Source organism: Scophthalmus maximus, chromosome 22, assembly GCF_022379125.1.
Source record: "Scophthalmus maximus strain ysfricsl-2021 chromosome 22, ASM2237912v1, whole genome shotgun sequence".
Classification (NCBI taxonomy): Eukaryota; Metazoa; Chordata; class Actinopteri; order Pleuronectiformes; family Scophthalmidae; genus Scophthalmus; species Scophthalmus maximus.
This window is the reverse complement of record NC_061536.1, coordinates 12,851,808-12,869,664: the sequence shown is the minus strand read 5'-3', so window position 1 is coordinate 12,869,664 and position 17,857 is coordinate 12,851,808. Positions and strand designations below refer to the sequence as shown.

At 46.4% G+C, this 17,857-nt stretch overlaps 1 protein-coding gene across 30 annotated transcripts in view; it reads right to left on the bottom strand.

The window, feature by feature from the left end:
* Nucleotides 1-17,857, bottom strand: part of macf1a (microtubule actin crosslinking factor 1a) — a 187,360-nt gene that overhangs the window by 57,750 nt on the left and 111,753 nt on the right. For 29 of the 30 annotated variants that reach the window (XM_047330042.1, XM_047330031.1, XM_047330032.1 and 26 more), the window contains 22 exons: nucleotides 17,666-17,788; nucleotides 17,446-17,537; nucleotides 17,029-17,164; nucleotides 8,801-14,839; nucleotides 8,520-8,675; nucleotides 8,153-8,368; nucleotides 7,858-8,031; nucleotides 7,343-7,630; nucleotides 6,288-6,437; nucleotides 5,892-6,125; nucleotides 5,581-5,745; nucleotides 5,311-5,484; nucleotides 5,040-5,207; nucleotides 4,296-4,487; nucleotides 4,024-4,197; nucleotides 3,687-3,810; nucleotides 3,347-3,546; nucleotides 2,935-3,252; nucleotides 2,640-2,806; nucleotides 1,255-1,411; nucleotides 1,058-1,169; nucleotides 96-158 (listed from right to left, as the gene is read on the bottom strand). In XM_047330042.1, coding sequence (XP_047185998.1) covers nucleotides 96-158; nucleotides 1,058-1,169; nucleotides 1,255-1,411; nucleotides 2,640-2,806; nucleotides 2,935-3,252; nucleotides 3,347-3,546; nucleotides 3,687-3,810; nucleotides 4,024-4,197; nucleotides 4,296-4,487; nucleotides 5,040-5,207; nucleotides 5,311-5,484; nucleotides 5,581-5,745; nucleotides 5,892-6,125; nucleotides 6,288-6,437; nucleotides 7,343-7,630; nucleotides 7,858-8,031; nucleotides 8,153-8,368; nucleotides 8,520-8,675; nucleotides 8,801-14,839; nucleotides 17,029-17,164; nucleotides 17,446-17,537; nucleotides 17,666-17,788 — 9,622 coding nt within the window. The remainder of the gene's footprint in view (nucleotides 1-95; nucleotides 159-1,057; nucleotides 1,170-1,254; nucleotides 1,412-2,639; nucleotides 2,807-2,934; nucleotides 3,253-3,346; nucleotides 3,547-3,686; nucleotides 3,811-4,023; nucleotides 4,198-4,295; nucleotides 4,488-5,039; nucleotides 5,208-5,310; nucleotides 5,485-5,580; nucleotides 5,746-5,891; nucleotides 6,126-6,287; nucleotides 6,438-7,342; nucleotides 7,631-7,857; nucleotides 8,032-8,152; nucleotides 8,369-8,519; nucleotides 8,676-8,800; nucleotides 14,840-17,028; nucleotides 17,165-17,445; nucleotides 17,538-17,665; nucleotides 17,789-17,857) is intronic. The other variant, XM_035620423.2, reaches the window with a different exon arrangement.

The following is a 17,857-nucleotide window of genomic DNA, read 5'->3' as shown; positions in this document are numbered from 1 at the left end:
CTATTGTGTAAAGTTCGCTTTAGTTGCTGCTTTTGAAGAGGCAAAGTTAAGAAGAAGAGGAGGAGGAGAAAGAGAGCGAGAGGAAGGGCGCTCACCTTTGCAGGTGTGAATGCCATTGACACTGCTGGGACCTGCGGAGCCATTGATTTGAGGGGCACCTGGGAGAAAGACACACACCCGACTGAGACAGCGGCACTGAAGGGCGGTCACACAAACCCAACAGGAGCGGCGATGTACCGAGGGCGGAATGTGTGTGTGTGTGTGTGTGTGTGTGTGAGTGAGTGTGTGTGTGCAGCCCGTAACAATATCAGATCACAAAAATCTGGACAAAAGCATTGGAAACAGAAAACAGCCGTGAGAAAGACATGGAAAGAACATTTTGTCTTTACACAACACAGGGATTTGATTGTTTGTAAAAAGCAACATAAATACTTTTTTTTCAACTTGAGTTGTGTCTAAAATACCGACCCATGCTATGGTTTGCTTTCTGATCTCATTCTACAAACAACCAACAAAACATTTTATGTTCTCAAAAAATTTAATTTTAATTTCTAATTGATTGTTTTTCTTTCTGACTTGAACAAAAATGAGCCCACTTACTAATCGTGGAGAAACACGTCTTTTTGACTCCATAGTTAGGTGGATAATTAATCTATATCATCATTCTCTATGTCTTAGTTTGTGGGTTTGATTGAATCTAATCTCCTGTGCAACTGGAGGAGAGGACATTATATACTGTCAATCAACTGTCATGGACTGGCTGTGTGAGAGCAAATGACCAAGACAGGATAATAAATACAAATTTATTGGTTTCCGTGAGCCCCATGCTGACTTCTTCATTGTTCCCCCGAGTTCCTGATCTACATTTTTCTCAGCTCAAACTATTTTATAAACCCCCTCGTTGACTTCTCCTCCCACCGTCATCATCTGTAAATCTCACCTACTGTAAAATCCTACAAAAACTCATGTGGAAAATCCGTATTGAAACTGAAAGGGGGAGGGGTGAGGACAAGGAGTCATTTTGTTTGGCAGCGTCTCCATTCCCCTGCTCTTTTACCAGTTTTGGTCTGAGGAGCCGTGATGTCGATGATAAGCGACTCCAGCTCCGAGCCCGTCTTGTTCAGCTCCTGAACCCTGGATCCCTGCGAGTCCCAGTCGTCCAACAAGTCCTGAGGGCAGAAGACATTTTTAATTTTATGATGAAGAGTTATGTGGCAATTTTTTGCAAGGTTTTTTTTGAAGACAAACATCCACCTTGAGCTGCTGGACTCTTTTCTGCAGCCCCTCGGTGTTGAGGTTGGCCTCTTTGGGGGGCAGCTGCTCCTGCGCGGTCTGAAGCCACCTGAGGAGGGAGCCGGAGAGCCCGCGGAACCGGAGCAGCTGCTGCTCACAGGCCTGGATGATGGCGAACCTGGGTCAGAAAGGGGAGGAAGAGGAACAGCGACGGAGGGGAAGGAAGCAGCGATGAGGAAGAGGAGGTTGTGTAAATAAAGACCAAAGAACCTCATTGTAAATTAATCATATCTTTGACTATTTTTACACTATTACACACTGTTTTTACATTCTTATACACAAGCATCATTGATAGAAAGCATTGAAGGGCCACACGGGCCCCCGAGGCAGCGTTAACACGGCCTTGACCTCCTCTCTTTGTATGTCGTCCGTCTCGAGCTACACGGCTGGAAAAGTGCTGACTGCCCCGTAGACAAAACAGCCCGGAGAAGTTGTCTGGCATGAAGCAGTATCATTATCCTCGCTGCTATTTTCTCTCCTCCGGCCTTCGGAGTTATCCGAGAGCCGGCCGTTTATGGGACGGACAATGAGCCACGTTCACTCTGCCTTATATTAGCACGCGGACGTGCGCATCAACGCTCACACGGACAAGCAGACACTGTCCAGTTCTTGGAAAGCAGCTGCCGTGAAACATCTTATAACACCCGACATCATGTACAGTATGTTCTGCATGTGATGTTAACAACCTACGGACACTCGTCCTTTAGATTACAGATGAGTGATTTACCGATCACATTCTTTCCTTCTAAATACTTGAACAGTATAATCCAATAAAAACCAAACGTGTCTGGCTTTATCTATAAATTCCCAGCCCCCCCGCTGACAAGCTTCAAGTGTGGCTATTCACCGATAAAAACAGCCAACGCCGTCGGCATAGCAACTGTTGCTCCGCGAAGGCTACGAATTTAGAGAACACATTTTGGAAATGTCAGCGGCACACGGTGTTTCTGAGCAGAGACACTCACCGTGTTCTTTAAAAGACGGTACGTATCGGACACAATCTTAATTATAAAGTATTAATAAGTTGAACTAGTTTTTTTCATTTGACAGCTTGCTGGACTTGGTGTCATATCTTTACATTGAATGGGACAAAATATGAAGACAAATGATTCAAGTGTGTACAGATGCTTTGTATCTGGTGCCACCTTGTGTATTTCATGGTGAACTGTGCAACTTAGGCCGTTAAAATGTTGTTTCCAAGGTAAAAACTCTTTCATAGCCTTGTAAACTCTATAATTAATCTTAATAAATTGGTCGTTGAGAGGTCATTTAAGAGACTGGAAACATCCTCAGGAAATACATTCAGATTTATGGCTGCAGTATTCAGAAGTTGGCAGGGGTCTCACCTCTCATTGACATTCGCTTCCAGTTGGGTGAACTCGTCAGAAACACCTCTGACGTTATCCAATAAGCTCTGAGTGTTTCTCAGAGCGTCCGACTGGCTGAGATCGGTGCCGAGGCTGCAGAAGGACTTGAGTTGGCCAGTTTCCTGCTCCAGCTCCGACCTCACCTCCTGAGAGACGAAGAAGATGCACGGGACAAAAAACGCTGAATGTATTTGACAGTATAATTAAGCTAAGGAGCCTTGAATCCTTCGTATCGCATGACTTAAATGAGGCCTAATCTGACTCTTCTGCTGACCTCGATGGTTTGCCTGTAGTCGTCCACGCCGCGGTCCGGCTGGCCCGCCGGGCTCAGAGCGTTTAGCCGGGTCTGGGTGAAGACATGGAGGTCGGACCCCAGCCGCTCGTAGCTCTCCAGTCTGGGCAGCAGCCCTTTGAGCGCGGCCTCCCCCTCGGCCTGGCTGGCCTGCGCTGCGGTGTAGCGCTGAGTCAGTTCGTCCAAAGCGCCCTGGAGGCCTGAGGCTGTAGAGGCATCCGAGCTCTGGAGGAGTTTGGAAACAGAGTCCTGTGTCGCTTCCACACTGCCCTGCCTGGAGAGAAGCTCCTGCCGAAGTTTCTGAGGAAGAGGAGAAGTCGGGGATTTTAAAAAAACACTAATTCACCTACTTAATCATGCACCTGCATGTTTATTGATCTGGTGATTGTCCTACCTGATTCTGTGTGAGGGCGTCTTGCACGGCCTGTGTGGTGGGCTCCACGGGTCCGGGCCGCAGGACCAGTTTGTCCAGCCAGCTGAGCAGACCCTTCAGGCCCTCCTGGACGCTGACGGACTGGGCCACGGCCGTCTGGAGCTGTTTTGCCCGTTCAGAGACAGAAGCAGAGAGGGAACCGAATCTTTTCTCCAAACCATCTGAATACAAGAAAGGAGAGGGGAATGAATCAAGTTCAGTACTTGTTTTCTTTCTTCATATAGGCAAAAAATCAAATGTCAAAAAAATGATCTTTATCAGAATTAAAGGGGGACATATTCGTCAGATTCAGTTGCTGTACCTGCAGCGCAGAGGATGTCAACAGCTTTCAGGGAGGGAGACTCGTCGGCGCTGACCAGATCTCGACCGGCTCTCTTCACCTTCTCCAGCTGCACCGAGCGCTCGGCCAGTTCATCCTGCAGCAGCTGAGGGCAGACGACAGCGTTCACATTCAAATTCAAGAGAAAAAAAAAAAAAAAAAATCAATTTGGGCAGAGTCTTCCTTCATTTAAGCATTCCACACTTTTCCAGACTTTAATTACTTGAATGAATTCAACCTTTTTGGTCCACACTTTCAAACTTTCTTCTGAACCTGCTCACTTGCTAAGTGCTGTATTTTATTTCAGCGGCCCTCTCACCTGTACTTGTCGCAGCGTGTGCTGCAGGTTCTGCGGGTCGGTGTCGCCGCTGGGCTTGGCGATGCTCTGGTTCTGTTCTTGAGCGCTGAGCCAGGAGTGTAGGGAGACGACCTCGTCCTGGTGCTGCTGGTACCGCTCCAACAGGCCGGACAGACGACCGCCCAACTCCGTCGACTGTGCACACGCCCACCACAGAATTTTTAAACGTTTGTGTAAATTCAAGACAATGTGAAATTGAAAATTAATTACAAAATCTAGAACGCTTCTCCCACCTTGGTGTGCAGCGTTGTGTATCTGTGGTTAGCATCCTGTAGCTTGTCGGTAACCAGCTGCTTGGTGCCGTCCAGAGCCGGGTCTGAACCGCCAACTTGCTCCAGGGCCCCTTGAACAGAGTCCAGAACCTTCTGACCGGAGATGGAGACGAACCGCAGGTCGGCCTTGTGGCAAATTACATCCTCACCAAGCTGGGAATACACACACACATATACAGGTCAGCTGATACGTTCGACAGAAAAAATATATTTTAATGAACAAAAACTTGTATTTGTGAACACCGAGTTCAACTTCCAGGAATGGCTGGTAAAGAAAGCATATAAAACACTATCAAGGGACTCCTGACTAGAAACTTATCCCAGACTTTTCTCCCACATGAGAATTTCTTGACCTTGTGGGTGTAAATCAGAGCATTTCTGGGCATATGGATGGATGGAAACTGAGCGTGGAAACTCAATCTTCCATGGATAATTACAGTAAAAACAAGGCATAGTTTTTTCGCAGCGTGTGCTTTTTCTTGGCCCAGATACAAGCGAGCAATATTTCTCAGCCCCATTCACTTTACTTCAAAGCTGTTGAAAAATCTGTCTCTGGCCAATAAAACCCAACCGCAGAGCCAGAAAATCTCAAGACCTGCAGTTACAGTGCAACCTGCGCCACCTACAGGCAGGTAGGTGAGTTCCTGAGCAAGTTCTAATGCAGACAAATGAGGCGCTTTTTTCTTTATTGTGTATCTCGTGTACCTTTCTGTGCTCCTCCAGCCTGCCCTTCAGTCCTTGTGCGTCAACTTCTCCTTCCCCAAGGGAACGGAGCTCCTGTTCACTCTGTTCCAGCCAGGCACCGAGACTTCCATGTTCTTGGAGGAACTTTGTAAATTCGTCCTTCAGAGCCTCAGACTTCCTCAGGCGGTCCTACAGGAAACCATTGCAGTCGCAGCGGTCAGTTTACGATGCCATTCTTACTTTACACTCTGTAGACTAATCATACACACTCAGCATTAGTATTTGTATTTACCTGGCAGCTCTGCAGTCTGTCCTGGTGCTGGGCCTGCAGCTTGTCCAGTGCAGCCCGGAGACGCTGCTTCTCCTCCGGAGGAACGGTCGAGTCGGGTTGGTCCAACAGCGACCGAGTTGCCTGGGTGATTTGAAGAAGCTGTGCCTGTTGAGACTGGAGCTGCTGAAGCTCCGCCTGCCAGATGGGTCAAAGGTCACCGGTCACAAAGCTGGTAATAATGTAAAATGTTAAAAGAGTGAAAATACATTTAAAGATAAGAGAGATGCGGACCTGCAGCGACTCTGTGTGTGATACGACAGCGCCCTCTGGCGGTGAGAATGGTGCATCACTGACATCTTGAGCTATTATTCTGCCCGGCTGGTTGAGGGAGGACAGCTCGTTCAGCAGAGAGTCGATCTGTCCTCGTGTCTCCTGGAGTTCCTCCACTGCCTTCGCCTGGAGCAGAGGAGCAGAGAGGAGGATGGAAACAAGAAGGACAACAAAACATACAACAGCAAACTAAAATTCTGTGACCGGTGGAAACCCCTTAAGGACGAGGTAATATACCACGTGTACGTCTATAACCACGCTCTTCCTCCTACCCGTTGCGTGTTCTGCTGCACGGTGTTGTTGATGGCCGTGTCCAGCTCCGACACCGACGCGTTCGCCGAATCCGTCAGGGCGCTGTACTGCTCTTTCATCCTTGAGAGTGTCCTCTGGAGGTTCTCCCTCTCCTCTGGGCTCAGACTTTCTCCCCGTTCCGCCAGGAAGTCCTCCACCGAGCGGATGGCCTCAGCTATGCCCTCGCCTTTAGTCTGGAGGTCCTTCTGTACTTCCTGGAGAGAGAGGACAAAGGCGTTTAAACGTCTTCATCCAGTGTATAATTCATGCTAGTCTTCAATAATCTTGAATATAAATTTACAGATTTACAGACTAATCTTTGGGTGATTTATTGTTCAGTTCACGTGGCCGTTACGAATGAGATTAACGTTTCGTACCTTTAGCTTTTTCTGCTTGTCTTGCAGGGCGTTCACGTCACCCGACTCCGCTCCAGCGCTCTGAGTGGCCAGCAGACCGGCAGCTCCGGCCAACCACATGGTGAGGCCTTCTAGTTTCTGAGAGCATTCGGCTTTCTGCTGTTGCACCACCTGAGAGGAACGGAGGAGGAGAAGAAAAAAAAGCAAAGAGCCACAAAGGAAAAAAAAATGTGAGGAAAACTGACACGGATGTGATTTATTGTTTCGAAAAAGGATCGTGTGACGAGAACAGACCGTTTTGCAGTTTTTGAGCTGACAACCAGTTTTTGTAAGAGCACACAAAATGCACATTGGCTCTATACCCCACTCGTGTGTAGTGCACACTTTGCCAAGCTTTGAGCAGATTGTGTCCAGAGTTCACACGTAACACACGCACGCACACACACACAGGCAGACGAACACAATTTATACTAATCTTCACGTTGGGTCAAGCGACAACAGACAATACAAAGAGAAAATCAAACAAACATCTTTTTCATTTTTTCATTTTTTTCCTCCTCCCTCCTCTGTGTTCAGGTGAGACAGGAGGAAAAAAAACGCTAAAGCACTGGAACTGTAAGCGAGGGCTGTTTTACCGCCGTGACACAAGCGATTTCCTTCAGTGGCAAAATCTGGAACAGCAAGGCAAACAGGTTAATCATACACATGTTATAGAGACGTGCAGAAGAGCAAACAAGGAGCTCGCATTGAAAAAGAGTGAGGGTGGTGATGGCCACGATGCCGTCCGTGTTGTGGCGAAGCTTTTTTGCGACTAGAGCAGCGGTGGGTTTCTATCAGAGTATGAAATGATGAGAGAAGGTTTTCAGATGATGTGTGATGGAACTAAAAGCTGTGATGGAGGTTAGCTTGTTTACATCAGGCTTGTCCAGTGTTTGACATGATCTTATAGAACATGAGTAGATCTCGTGTAAGAAAGCAAGTCACTAGTAAACAGACAAATAAAGCTGTAAATGTTTCGGCGAGAAATGGCACAGCGTTTCAAACCGATTCGACTCGATCGTCTTTTTTTTCCAAACCTCTCTCCCCCTCGCACTCTGCCTCTCTCTGTCCTTCTCCTCCTCTTTCTGCCTCTCCCTGCGCTGCCACTCCTCCTCCCTCTCTCGCTGGGCGGAGAGGGCGTCGGCCCAGGCCTGGGCTCGGCCCGACGCGCCGTGGAAGGCCCGCTGCAGCTGCTGCAGCTGGCCCAGGAGCTGCCTGCTCTGCTCGGGGGCCAGGTCCTGGGCCCGCTCCGAGATGAACACCTGGATTTCGAAGGCCACGTTGTTGACCTCGCTGGAGCGAGCCATCAGGGAGGACTGGAGCTCCTGAAAAGGGCGGAGAGTTATTATTTTAGCATGGATGGACAATGTAGAGCAAAGAGATGACCACAAACACACACTGAGGTAAGAAAGTACAAGAACAGGATTTTACAAGATTTGAATCAACTTTCTTATTTAGTGCTACGGCAAAGTCTTGTAATTTTCGAAAAACTGACTCAGGTGTAACAAAATGTCACTGTGCTACAGTAAAAAGTTCACTCCAGACAACTCGCCTTGCAAAGATTCAGCTGATGTGTGAGCTGATCGCAGTCGTCGTCTTTCTCCGATTTCCCCATTTTTTCCATCCGTGCCATTCCTCCGTCCATCTGAGCCTCCGTCCCCTTCAACCAGGAGAGCAGACTCTCCACTTGTCCTCCCAGTGACTTCTGCTCCGCCACCACTGCCTCCTGAGAGACGGGTTAGTGTGATTAAATACAAACTTTCTGAAAATAGGATAACGGATCTGAAGGATAAATCTAAGCGAGCATCTAATACACTTGTTCCTTCTCTGCCGCTTCTTCTTCTTACCTTGTACGAGTCTCGGTGGTCTCGCAGGCTCTTCAGGATGCCCTCAGAGAGAGACGTGGCAGCCTCGTACCCTCGAGCCAAGCTACGTCCGTCCTTCTCCAGGGCCAACAGGAGCTGCGGAGGGACGTCTCCAGGTCGGGGCTTCAGCAGCTGCTCGGCAGCCTCCACCTCCTTGGCGACCTCGGGCTCCAAGTCGCGCAGTTCAAGGTCCAGAATCTGAGCGGCAGATTGCAGAACAAACGTTTTCTTTTAGTGAGAAACCAAATCCTCAAATCGGCTTTATTGTTTTGCTCGAACTGGGAACCAAAGGGCAAACTGAAACCGCAAAATAATAGAACATATTGCGGCTCTGTTCATATTGTGTCACCTGGGTCTGTCTGATGATGTCATCCAGGGCGATGAGGCTGCGGCCGACAGACTGCTGCTGCTGCTGTTTGAGTCGGACCTCCATGTGTCGCACCATGGAGACCAGGGCTACGATTCGCTGGTCGTGCTCCAAGCATTCCTGACGCTTCAATGACGACTGTGGAAATAGAAACGTAAAAAAATATAATTGTAATCGTTTTAGAGAGGGAGAAGAAGTGTTTGTTTTTTTTTAAACAAATCTATAGAACAATTTAAGAGAGAATCTTTCTTTCTTTTTCTTACCTTGCAAGTGGATGTCATCCCCTCTTTCTTAGACACGATTTTGTGTTTCTCTCCGACATCATCCTCTTCCTCTTCCCAGCTCTCAGACGCTGTGTCCGACTCGGGGACTTCATGTGATTCAGACTCAGTTGAAGCGTCTTCTGAGAGCAAAGGAGATGATTCTGGACACTCGGCATGTTGCCTTGGCTCTTTTAAGATCTTCGATTCGGGAACGTTGGTATTTTCAACTTCTTGCGGTTGCTGACCTTTTTTCTTTTTACCTTTTCCTTTGGTTTTAACCTGTTGCGTGCCGGGAGCCGTATACTGAGCTACGGACTGGATGTCTGGTTTGCATGCGACAACCTCAATGGATTTGAAGCCTTCACTTATGGTGTCTGGAGGTGATTCTTCTTTCTCAATGGATGCAACCTCTGCGACTTGTATGTCTTCTTCGATGTGGGAGCTTTGTTCCTCTGCCTGGTGTAAATATGGACTCTCAGCTTCTTTATCAGTAGTTTCAAATGTCTCCATTTCATTTGCCTTATCACCAGTTGACGGCTGGATGACATCACTGGTTTGGACTGGTCTGTCCATCCTCTGCTCCTTAGTCAAAGCTGACCTATCCAAATCCGGTTTTGCCATTGTAGGTGTTGTGGTTATTTTTGTCGCGGGCACCTCAGAATCCACTTTTCCATCCGTTGTTGATTTCTCAGTCTCTGCTTTGTCGGACACTTTTGGAGCCTTTGACTTCTTGTTCTTCTTGCTTCGTTTACTTACTTGCTGAATTTCTTTGGGCTGGACTGAGGGTGCCGCCTCGTCTTCCTTTCCAGGACAACTGATCTTTTCTCTCTCTGGTGAAGGAGTCTCCAACAGTTGGATCAGCTCACCGTCCTTGACGGAGAGTTTCTCCACATCCATGTCTTCTTTGACCTTTGTCAGTTTTAACTTGTCTTCTTTGACACTCGTCTCATCCTCATTTTCTTTCAATGAACCATTCCGTCTCTTGACACTATCGTCTCTGACACCACGACTCTCCGCTTCATCAACGTTAGCTGGCAGAGTTATTTCCTTTACATCTCTTACTGTTGTGCCTTGTTGAATCTCCTTCTTGCCCACCTCTTTCCGCAGTGCCTGCAGCTCCTCGGCTGCCTGTTTCTCACTCACTCCTTTTTCAAACACCTTTTTGAGAATGCCCTCTTTGGCCTTCAGAATCAGGGCTGCTTTCTCGTTGTCTGGTAGAGTCGATTTCTGAGGGAATTCTTGCTCCTCCTTTGTCTTCGTCCCCCCAATGCTCTCTCGTTCTGGTTGCTGAGAGACAGAAGCCTTCTCCTCAACTTCTACTTTCTGCTGCCCTCTTTTTATCTTCTCTCTCTTATCACCCTTTTCTATGTCCTTAACAATCATGGTTTTTATTGCCTCCTTTTCTGGCTCAATAGTATGCTCTGTGAATTCCAGAGTGGCTTCTCGTCCTTGTTTTAACAAATCCTTTTCAGCCTCAATTTTCCAATCAACCTTTGCTTTGGTTTCTCCTACCTGACCATCCATCTGCAATTTCTCAAATTTGTCTTGTGATGCAAACTTATCTGCGACTACACCTGTAGCCTCAGGCTGCCATTCAATGTCAGCAGGAGGTTGTTTTTCACTTTCTGCTTCTTTACCTTTTCCCTTGTTTTTATTCTTCCTCTTTTTCTTGCTTTTGTTTTCAGTCTCTCTGGATGGAGGGGTCAATAATTGGCCTGATTGCTCAACGGCAGTGATCTCAACCTTTAAAGGTTTCTCAATTCTCCCTACTTTACTCTCACCATCCAAACCATCACCCCTCGGTTCTGCCACATCGCTCTTTCTATATTCCTCTTCATTCAATTTTAACAATTCTTTGCCTTCTCTGTCATCTCTGATCTCTGCTGCCACAGGACCTGTCAGGTTTACACCTTCAGAAACAGGACAAACCATTGATGTGTTCTCATCGCAGGGTCTACAATCCTTTTCTCCAACTTTTACAGCTTTCCCGTCGGACTTCAAAATGGCAGCCCCCTTTCTGACCTCCTCCGTGGAATCTTCGCCAATATCGTATACACATGCGGGCGTGGATTCTCCAGCAGAATCTATAAAGACACTCTCACCTGTCTGCAGTTTCTCATCAGGTTCCTGTTTAGGAAGGCTCTCTATTTCTTTGGTGTCTTTCTGGGGCACCATCTCTTCTATGGCTTGCTGAATTCTTTTCTCAACATTAGCTGTAAAATTACACAAGAGGTCCATGGACCGGTCTGGTTCTCCTACCGATCCTGGTAATTCGACTTTGTCCTCTTCTGTAGCCATGTCATAAAACAGCGACTTTTCTGATACTGCAGATACTGTTGTCTTTTCATCACCCAGTGCAACTTTCAATCTTTCCTCAGTGTTTACATCGGACCAGTTTGCTGGACTGTCTGGGCTTGACACTGACAATATAACAGCAGGGCTGTATGTACCACTTGATGAGGCAACAGGTGTAGAACTACCTTCGTCACCCTCTATCTCGGCAGTAGCCACTTTTTTCTGAATTTCAGAAGCTATGTCGCTGGATAACAATCCGACTGCAATGGCATCATTGAGACTAGGGACCCGTTGTCTAGTAGTGGGGTCAACTAGGCCTCCTTTAAGAATTTGGTTGGTGGCTATTACCTTGACCATATCATCTCCCACTAATCCTCTTTCACAGGCTTCGGATAGTGGAAGTCTTTCTCCAGTCTTCAAATCAATGATCCCTCCGCTATCTGCCTGGCTTTGGAGTAGCCTCAGTGCTGCTACTGGGTCAACTTGTTTCGATTCAAGTGCCTCAGAAAGGGTAAGATAGTCTCCTGTTTGCTCATTCTGAATTCCTCCGAATGGTTTCACCTCCAAGAAACGCCTCCCTGTGTCAATATCTATCTTACCCTGGCTTACAAGTTTCGAATAAGGCACAATGCGTGCGGTCCGGGGGTCCAGTGCTCCTTGTGCCACTGTTGGAGAAGCCATGGCCTCACTGGCTATGTTCCCATCCAGGAGACCTTTAGAAACAGCCTCTGTCAATGTCAGTTTACGTCCAGATTCAGGGTCTACGATAGTTCCTGTTGATGCTTGGAATACAACAGCGTCTGGTCGGGATGAATGGCTGACTTTTCCTTGGTATACCCACTCTAGTTCCTCCAGGCCAGGAGCAACAGACCGATCCACTAATCCTCTATCTACAGCGTCAGAGACGGAAAGCCTCATTCCGGAAGCATGATGGATTATACCACCCTCAGCCACCTGCCTTGCCAACACATGATATGCCTCTTCTGACTTAATCAACCCTTTCTGAATTGCTTGCTCCAGAGGAACTGGAGACTTAGATTCTGGGTCAATAACACCTTCCATCTGTAGCTGTAAAGTGGCCTTTTTGAGAGCTGTTTGTAAATCTGCCTCTTTTCCTTTGTATGCCTTCTCTAGTGCCACAAGTTCTTGTCTTTGCTCCTCCTCAATCAGTCCCAGGTTTGCTGCAAGAGTGACAGAGACCTTCTTATCCCTACGTAGGTCTACGATTCCCCCAGATGCCACCTGGGCTTCTAAAAGTTGAGCAGCAGTGTTCAGGTCAATCAAACCTGCCTGAGTTGCTTCCCTTACCCCACAGACCTGCCTTTTCTCAACGTCCACAATCCCTGCAAGCGTTTTATCTGACTTTAGGACACTCCACATCAGATCTTCATCTAGTAAACCCTCCTGCATAACATCCTCCATGCTGAGGGACTCACCACTGCTGGCATCTAGGAAACCTCCAAAAAGACCTGCCTGAGCCATTAATTTAACTGCAGTATGGCCAGGGAGGACCCCCTGGGCTACTGCCTCATCAGGAAGCAGCTTTTCGCCTTCTTCGGTCATCAGACCTCCCTGTTTCAGCTCTAGGACTAGCCTTGCCAACTCAGCATTCTCCCCTTCCTCCTTCACTGCCGGTTCAAGAATATCAACCTCAGATTTAGCAATCTTTGGGTCAGTCTCTTTGACCTTTTTTACATTTTCTTTTACCTTTTGTAAGACCCTTTCTGATTCAGTCTTTATATCTTTCCTGTCCTCAGATTGTGTTAAATTAACATCTTCATTTATTTCTTTCAATATCTTCCTTTCAATATCTTCCTCTGATTTGAGTGGTGCTGTGACTGTTTTTCTGTCTACAGTTGTGGTTATACTTCTAGTGTCCAGATGACTATTATCTCTGGGTTTGGATTCAGTTCCAACCAGCTCCTCTGGGCTATTGGCCACAGTCAATAAGCTTTCACGATTGGACTTTTCTTTCTTTTTAGCTTTTACTTTTGCACCTTTGTCTCCATCGATTTCACGTCTAGATGAAGAGACCAAATCACTGCCTACAATTACGGATGGTTTCTGCAGCAATTTGTTGTCATTTCCTCCATCATTTCTTTCTCCTAGACTTCCTGTACCACATATCTCAGAATCCTTGCTTGGTGTGACTACATCAGAACTTTCTTCTTCATCTTTAGTTAGTTTGTCACTCACTTCTGTATCTTTCAAACTTAACTCTCTCACCATTTCACACTTCTCCTGGTTATCTGTAGTAAAACTGCTTAGATGCTCAGCTTGACTTACATAAACAGAGTCTCCAGCAACCAGTTCAGTAGCTTTGACCAACTCCACCAGCTCAGGGTCTAGTAGCACCAGCCGTTTTCCAAAATGAGCATCCACATAGCTGTGAGTCATGAGGTGAAACAGCAGCTTGTGTTTTGCTTGTTCTTCAGAATCCATTCCATCTGTTGGTGCATCCCATACAAGGTCTGCAGGAGACGATGAAGGTGGTGGAGAGGATGGAGGTGGGGAGGAACTGGTGGAACCCCAGCTCGAGCGGTTTAGAGATGGTGTACCAGACTGATTCATGTTGAGATGAACATCTGGGATGTGGATGTCTTTGAGGTAACTGACTACACTGGGCTCAAGGGCTTCTTCAGCAGCATGGTTTAGGGGCAGCACCTGGAGGGTTTCGGGGTTGTACAGACCCCCAATGGCATGACGCTGTGCTAGGATGTTTCTTGCAAGCTCTCTGGAGATCACCCCTTGTTGAAGAGCCTCGGCAATAGGCAGAAGTTCTCCAGATTCAGGCCAAAGCAGTCCCATGAAAGTCCAAAGAGACTCAAGGACCAACAACGCTAAAGGAGGGGAGAGAAGTTGTCTGTGAATACTTTCTTCCAAATCCAGTCGTACTCCACTGACAGGGTCTATAATTCCCCCATTTTGCATCTGACGTGCTAACATGGCACATGCAAGATCCTGGTCCATCAGCCCAAGACGAACAGCCTCATCAATTGTCAGCCGATGGCCTGAGCGTGGTTCAGCAATACCACCAGCAAAGAGCTGAGCTTCAAGCAGTCGAACGGAAACTTTTCGATCAATCAGACCTTCCTGTACTGCACGGAAGATGCCAACTTTTCTTCCAGAGCGGAGACAGACCGTTCCTCCAGGTTGCTGTTTGACGGGAAAGAGAAGGAGACCCGAGTCATCGTCGAAGACACATCGCTGTTGTAGCTCGTACAGGTTTAATTTTTCCGCTGTGTTAGGATCAATGAGCTCTCTGCGTTGTAGCCTTGACTGGAGTTTGGCGATGGTTCTGGGAGTCAAAAGTCTCATGTCTTCTGCTTTCTCCAAAGTAATCATTTTTCCTGTTGAATCTCTCAGACCTCCAGTGTTCATCTGGAGTTCCAGAATGTGGAGTCCCACCTCCTCTTTGATGAGCCCAACCTCCATGGCGGTAGCTACCGGCAACACGTTTTGTTGTTGGTAACCTGCAGATTGAGTATTTTCCACCAGAAGCAAGGCACTCTCCAGCTCAGAGAGTGACTGTCTTGTGTGGGCGTCAATTACGCCTTGAGCTACACCTTGTTCCAGTGAAAGACTGAGTGGGGTGTCAGGCTGCACAAGCCCACCCATAATGAGCTGGGCCTCCAGGAGAACATGGCAGGTGTCCTGGTCAATAAGACCACGTTGGGATGCTTGGAACACTGGGAATGTTTCCACTGTTCCCAGGTCGATCACTCCGGCGATGGCAACTTGGTTCTACGTGAAGAAAGAAAACAAAACTATAGTTGACATTCATCAGGTATCAATGGTGTAAAAGTATTGTTACGAGAAGAATTAGATAATGAAGAAAACCCACAACCAGATTCCACAAAAACATAAATTAATATACTTTTTTTTTTTACTTTGCTTTTACATTAAAAAGTTCTTCAATACTTACCGTTGCTAATCTAAAACCAGCACTAAGCATGCAACAAAGCAACCAGTAACAGAAACTGCACAGAAAAGCTCTAAAGGTAAGCAAACACGTAAAAGAACACAGAGGTTTTTCAGAAGAACGAGAGAATAAAATATCTAAATATGAAAAAAAACAAAAAACTTGCAGGCAACAGTAAGAGAGAAAGCGAGCGCTACTTACCGTACAGGCTCTTCCCACGGCACGCACACTAAAAGGGCCAACGTATGGCTCGGCAGAGCGAGGCGCGACAGGTGAGAAGCTGGTTGTTAGCATTCGGCATGCCACTCTTCATTCTGACCCCTAACACTGCACTGACGCTAGATCCTCCTACTTTGAAACTGGAGTAGGCTCAGGAAATTCAACTATGAAGGACTTTTGTGTCTGATACCTTCAGATAGAAATGAAATATTTGTGGGAATTAATCACAATATACACCCGTACAAAGTCAAGCCAACCTTTTCAGTTCTCAAAATGTATGTAGCACATGATATATTGTAATACTATTAAATTCTGATACAATTTATGATTCCCACAAACTGATTAATCTAACTGACCGCTAAACGGATCTAATTCATTAACACAGAACAGATTTAGGATCTCTACAAATCATCCTGTTTTTGTTTTCCCTCTCTCATCCTGATCCTCGACTCAGAGCTCGGATGTCCACTGTTCTCCTCTGGCAGCTGTTAGTGGTTTTCGAGCAAAAACGCTGGTATAAAAATTCACACATTAATAGAATGCATTAGAACAAACACACACACAAAAATGTATCATTCTCGCACACACACACACACACACACTTGTGATCTGGACACAACATGCTCAAATGGTGAAGTGAGTTTGTGGCATAGCTGGCCTCTGGTGCACTTACACTTTTTGTTTTTTAAACACCTATGTTTCAGTTAGGATTTTCTTCTAGTCACATATAAAAATCTCCTGTAAAACCGTACAACATTCATATAGGAACCATTATCAGGTGCAGCTGTTGAAACATAAGAATCATCATCAAGGGTTGCTTAAAAACCTAGAACTCGCACACACTGAAATCATTTTTGACCAATGTACCATACTGCATATGACAAGGTGAGAGCTGACTGTGCGTGAATGCGTGATTGGTCGGCTATACATATATATGTATATGGGGGTAAACTTAATGTGGAGTACAATACAATAAATGCTGAAATGTAATAATATTGATTTTATGCAGTGGCATTCTTTTTTACCACCACATAAAAAAGAGTAACATGAAACTATTTGGCAGCTACAGAGATGACAGTCAAATGAAGGTGCATCTATTTTGAAAATGATCGGTTCTAACAAATGCATCGACGTAAAGCAGAGCGCTCTACAGCTTTTACCTGACTGCTAGCATGACTAGGGCAGCGCAGCCAATAGTGCGGCACCACTCAGGCCATTTATTAACCATGTTAGCAGTTCAGCAGATGTATTTTCTGATGATGATGATGATGATGATGATGATGAGAAAAACTAGGGTGAGGATAGTTAATGACATGACTGCAGGCCTTCGAGAAAAACAACGTGAGAGTGGAGCACTCCATGCCGAGGCCCAGTTCAGACAGTGACATTCAGAGAATTGTTACACGAAAAGTTTGGGGAAATATTTTTTTTTGGGACTTTGAAAACTATTAACTAAGATATTTTTTAGATCCTCTGAATAATACACGTCTGAATGGGGGTCTGTTATGTTTGTTAAACCAAGTCGATGGGTGAGATTCACCAATAGTGGTGATGCACGCTGTGAACACACAACATGCCGTACAACACACACACAGACACACACACTCTTGCGCTGGCCCACACGCAAACTCACGCTTAGCTTGCAAGCGTGTTCAGACTCAAAACATCACCTTATAAAAGCACCTCTACAATAATATTTCGTCAAGCTTGCAAAGGCCGAAAATGCATTTTCTTTTGTCATAAATATGCAGAATCCCATCTCCATCTCAGCCCTTTCCTCCGACTGATATACCTTTCTTTCCTCCGCTTTGGCAAGCTGTTGCTCCAGCTGCTGCAGCTGTTGGGTGGAGCTGTCACACATCTGGTTGTAGGTGGATGTGAGCCCGTCCAGCTGAGCCTCCACCTGAGCGCGCTCCTCTGGGGACAACCTGGAGAGTTCACAGGGCAGGAGACAAAGGCAGGGTCAGGTCTTTAATGTGTTTCCGAGAGTGTGATGCACATATAGTTACAATATCTAGGGTTCAATTCATTAAACCATGAGTAGTTCTAAGTTGGTCAAGTTCCCAGATCAGATTTTTTTTTATTCTTTTGTAATTTCCATGAAAAACAGCTACTTGAGCATGTTTATTATATGTTGGTGTATATAATACAGGCAAAGTTACGAGTGTGATGCAACGTGTGTGTCCACACACACGTGATCTGAACGTACTTGCTGGCCTGTTTTGATAACAGGAAGACCTTTGTGCTCCTGATGGCTTCAGCCACTTCATCCTTCTTGGCTGCAAGCTGTTCGCTGATGGCCTTTAGAGAACATGGATGAAAAAAATATGCTTAGTACAACAAAATCCCTCTTCACGTTCATGTGATGATGTAAATAGACCATTTGCTCAGAGCTCCAGGGGCTACAGTATATTCAATATCTGTTGTACCTGTTGAGCAGCAAGTGAAGACTCAGCGTTGGGACCGCCGGTTCGTCCCTGGAGACCTTGGACCCAGCCCAGCAGATCTGAGACCTGGCCGACCCTGGCCTGCTTCTCCTCCTCCACCTCTTTCTGCACAGAATAAAATGACAGATCTCCCATTACATTTACATTTTCTCATTGAGCAGACGCTTTCAGACA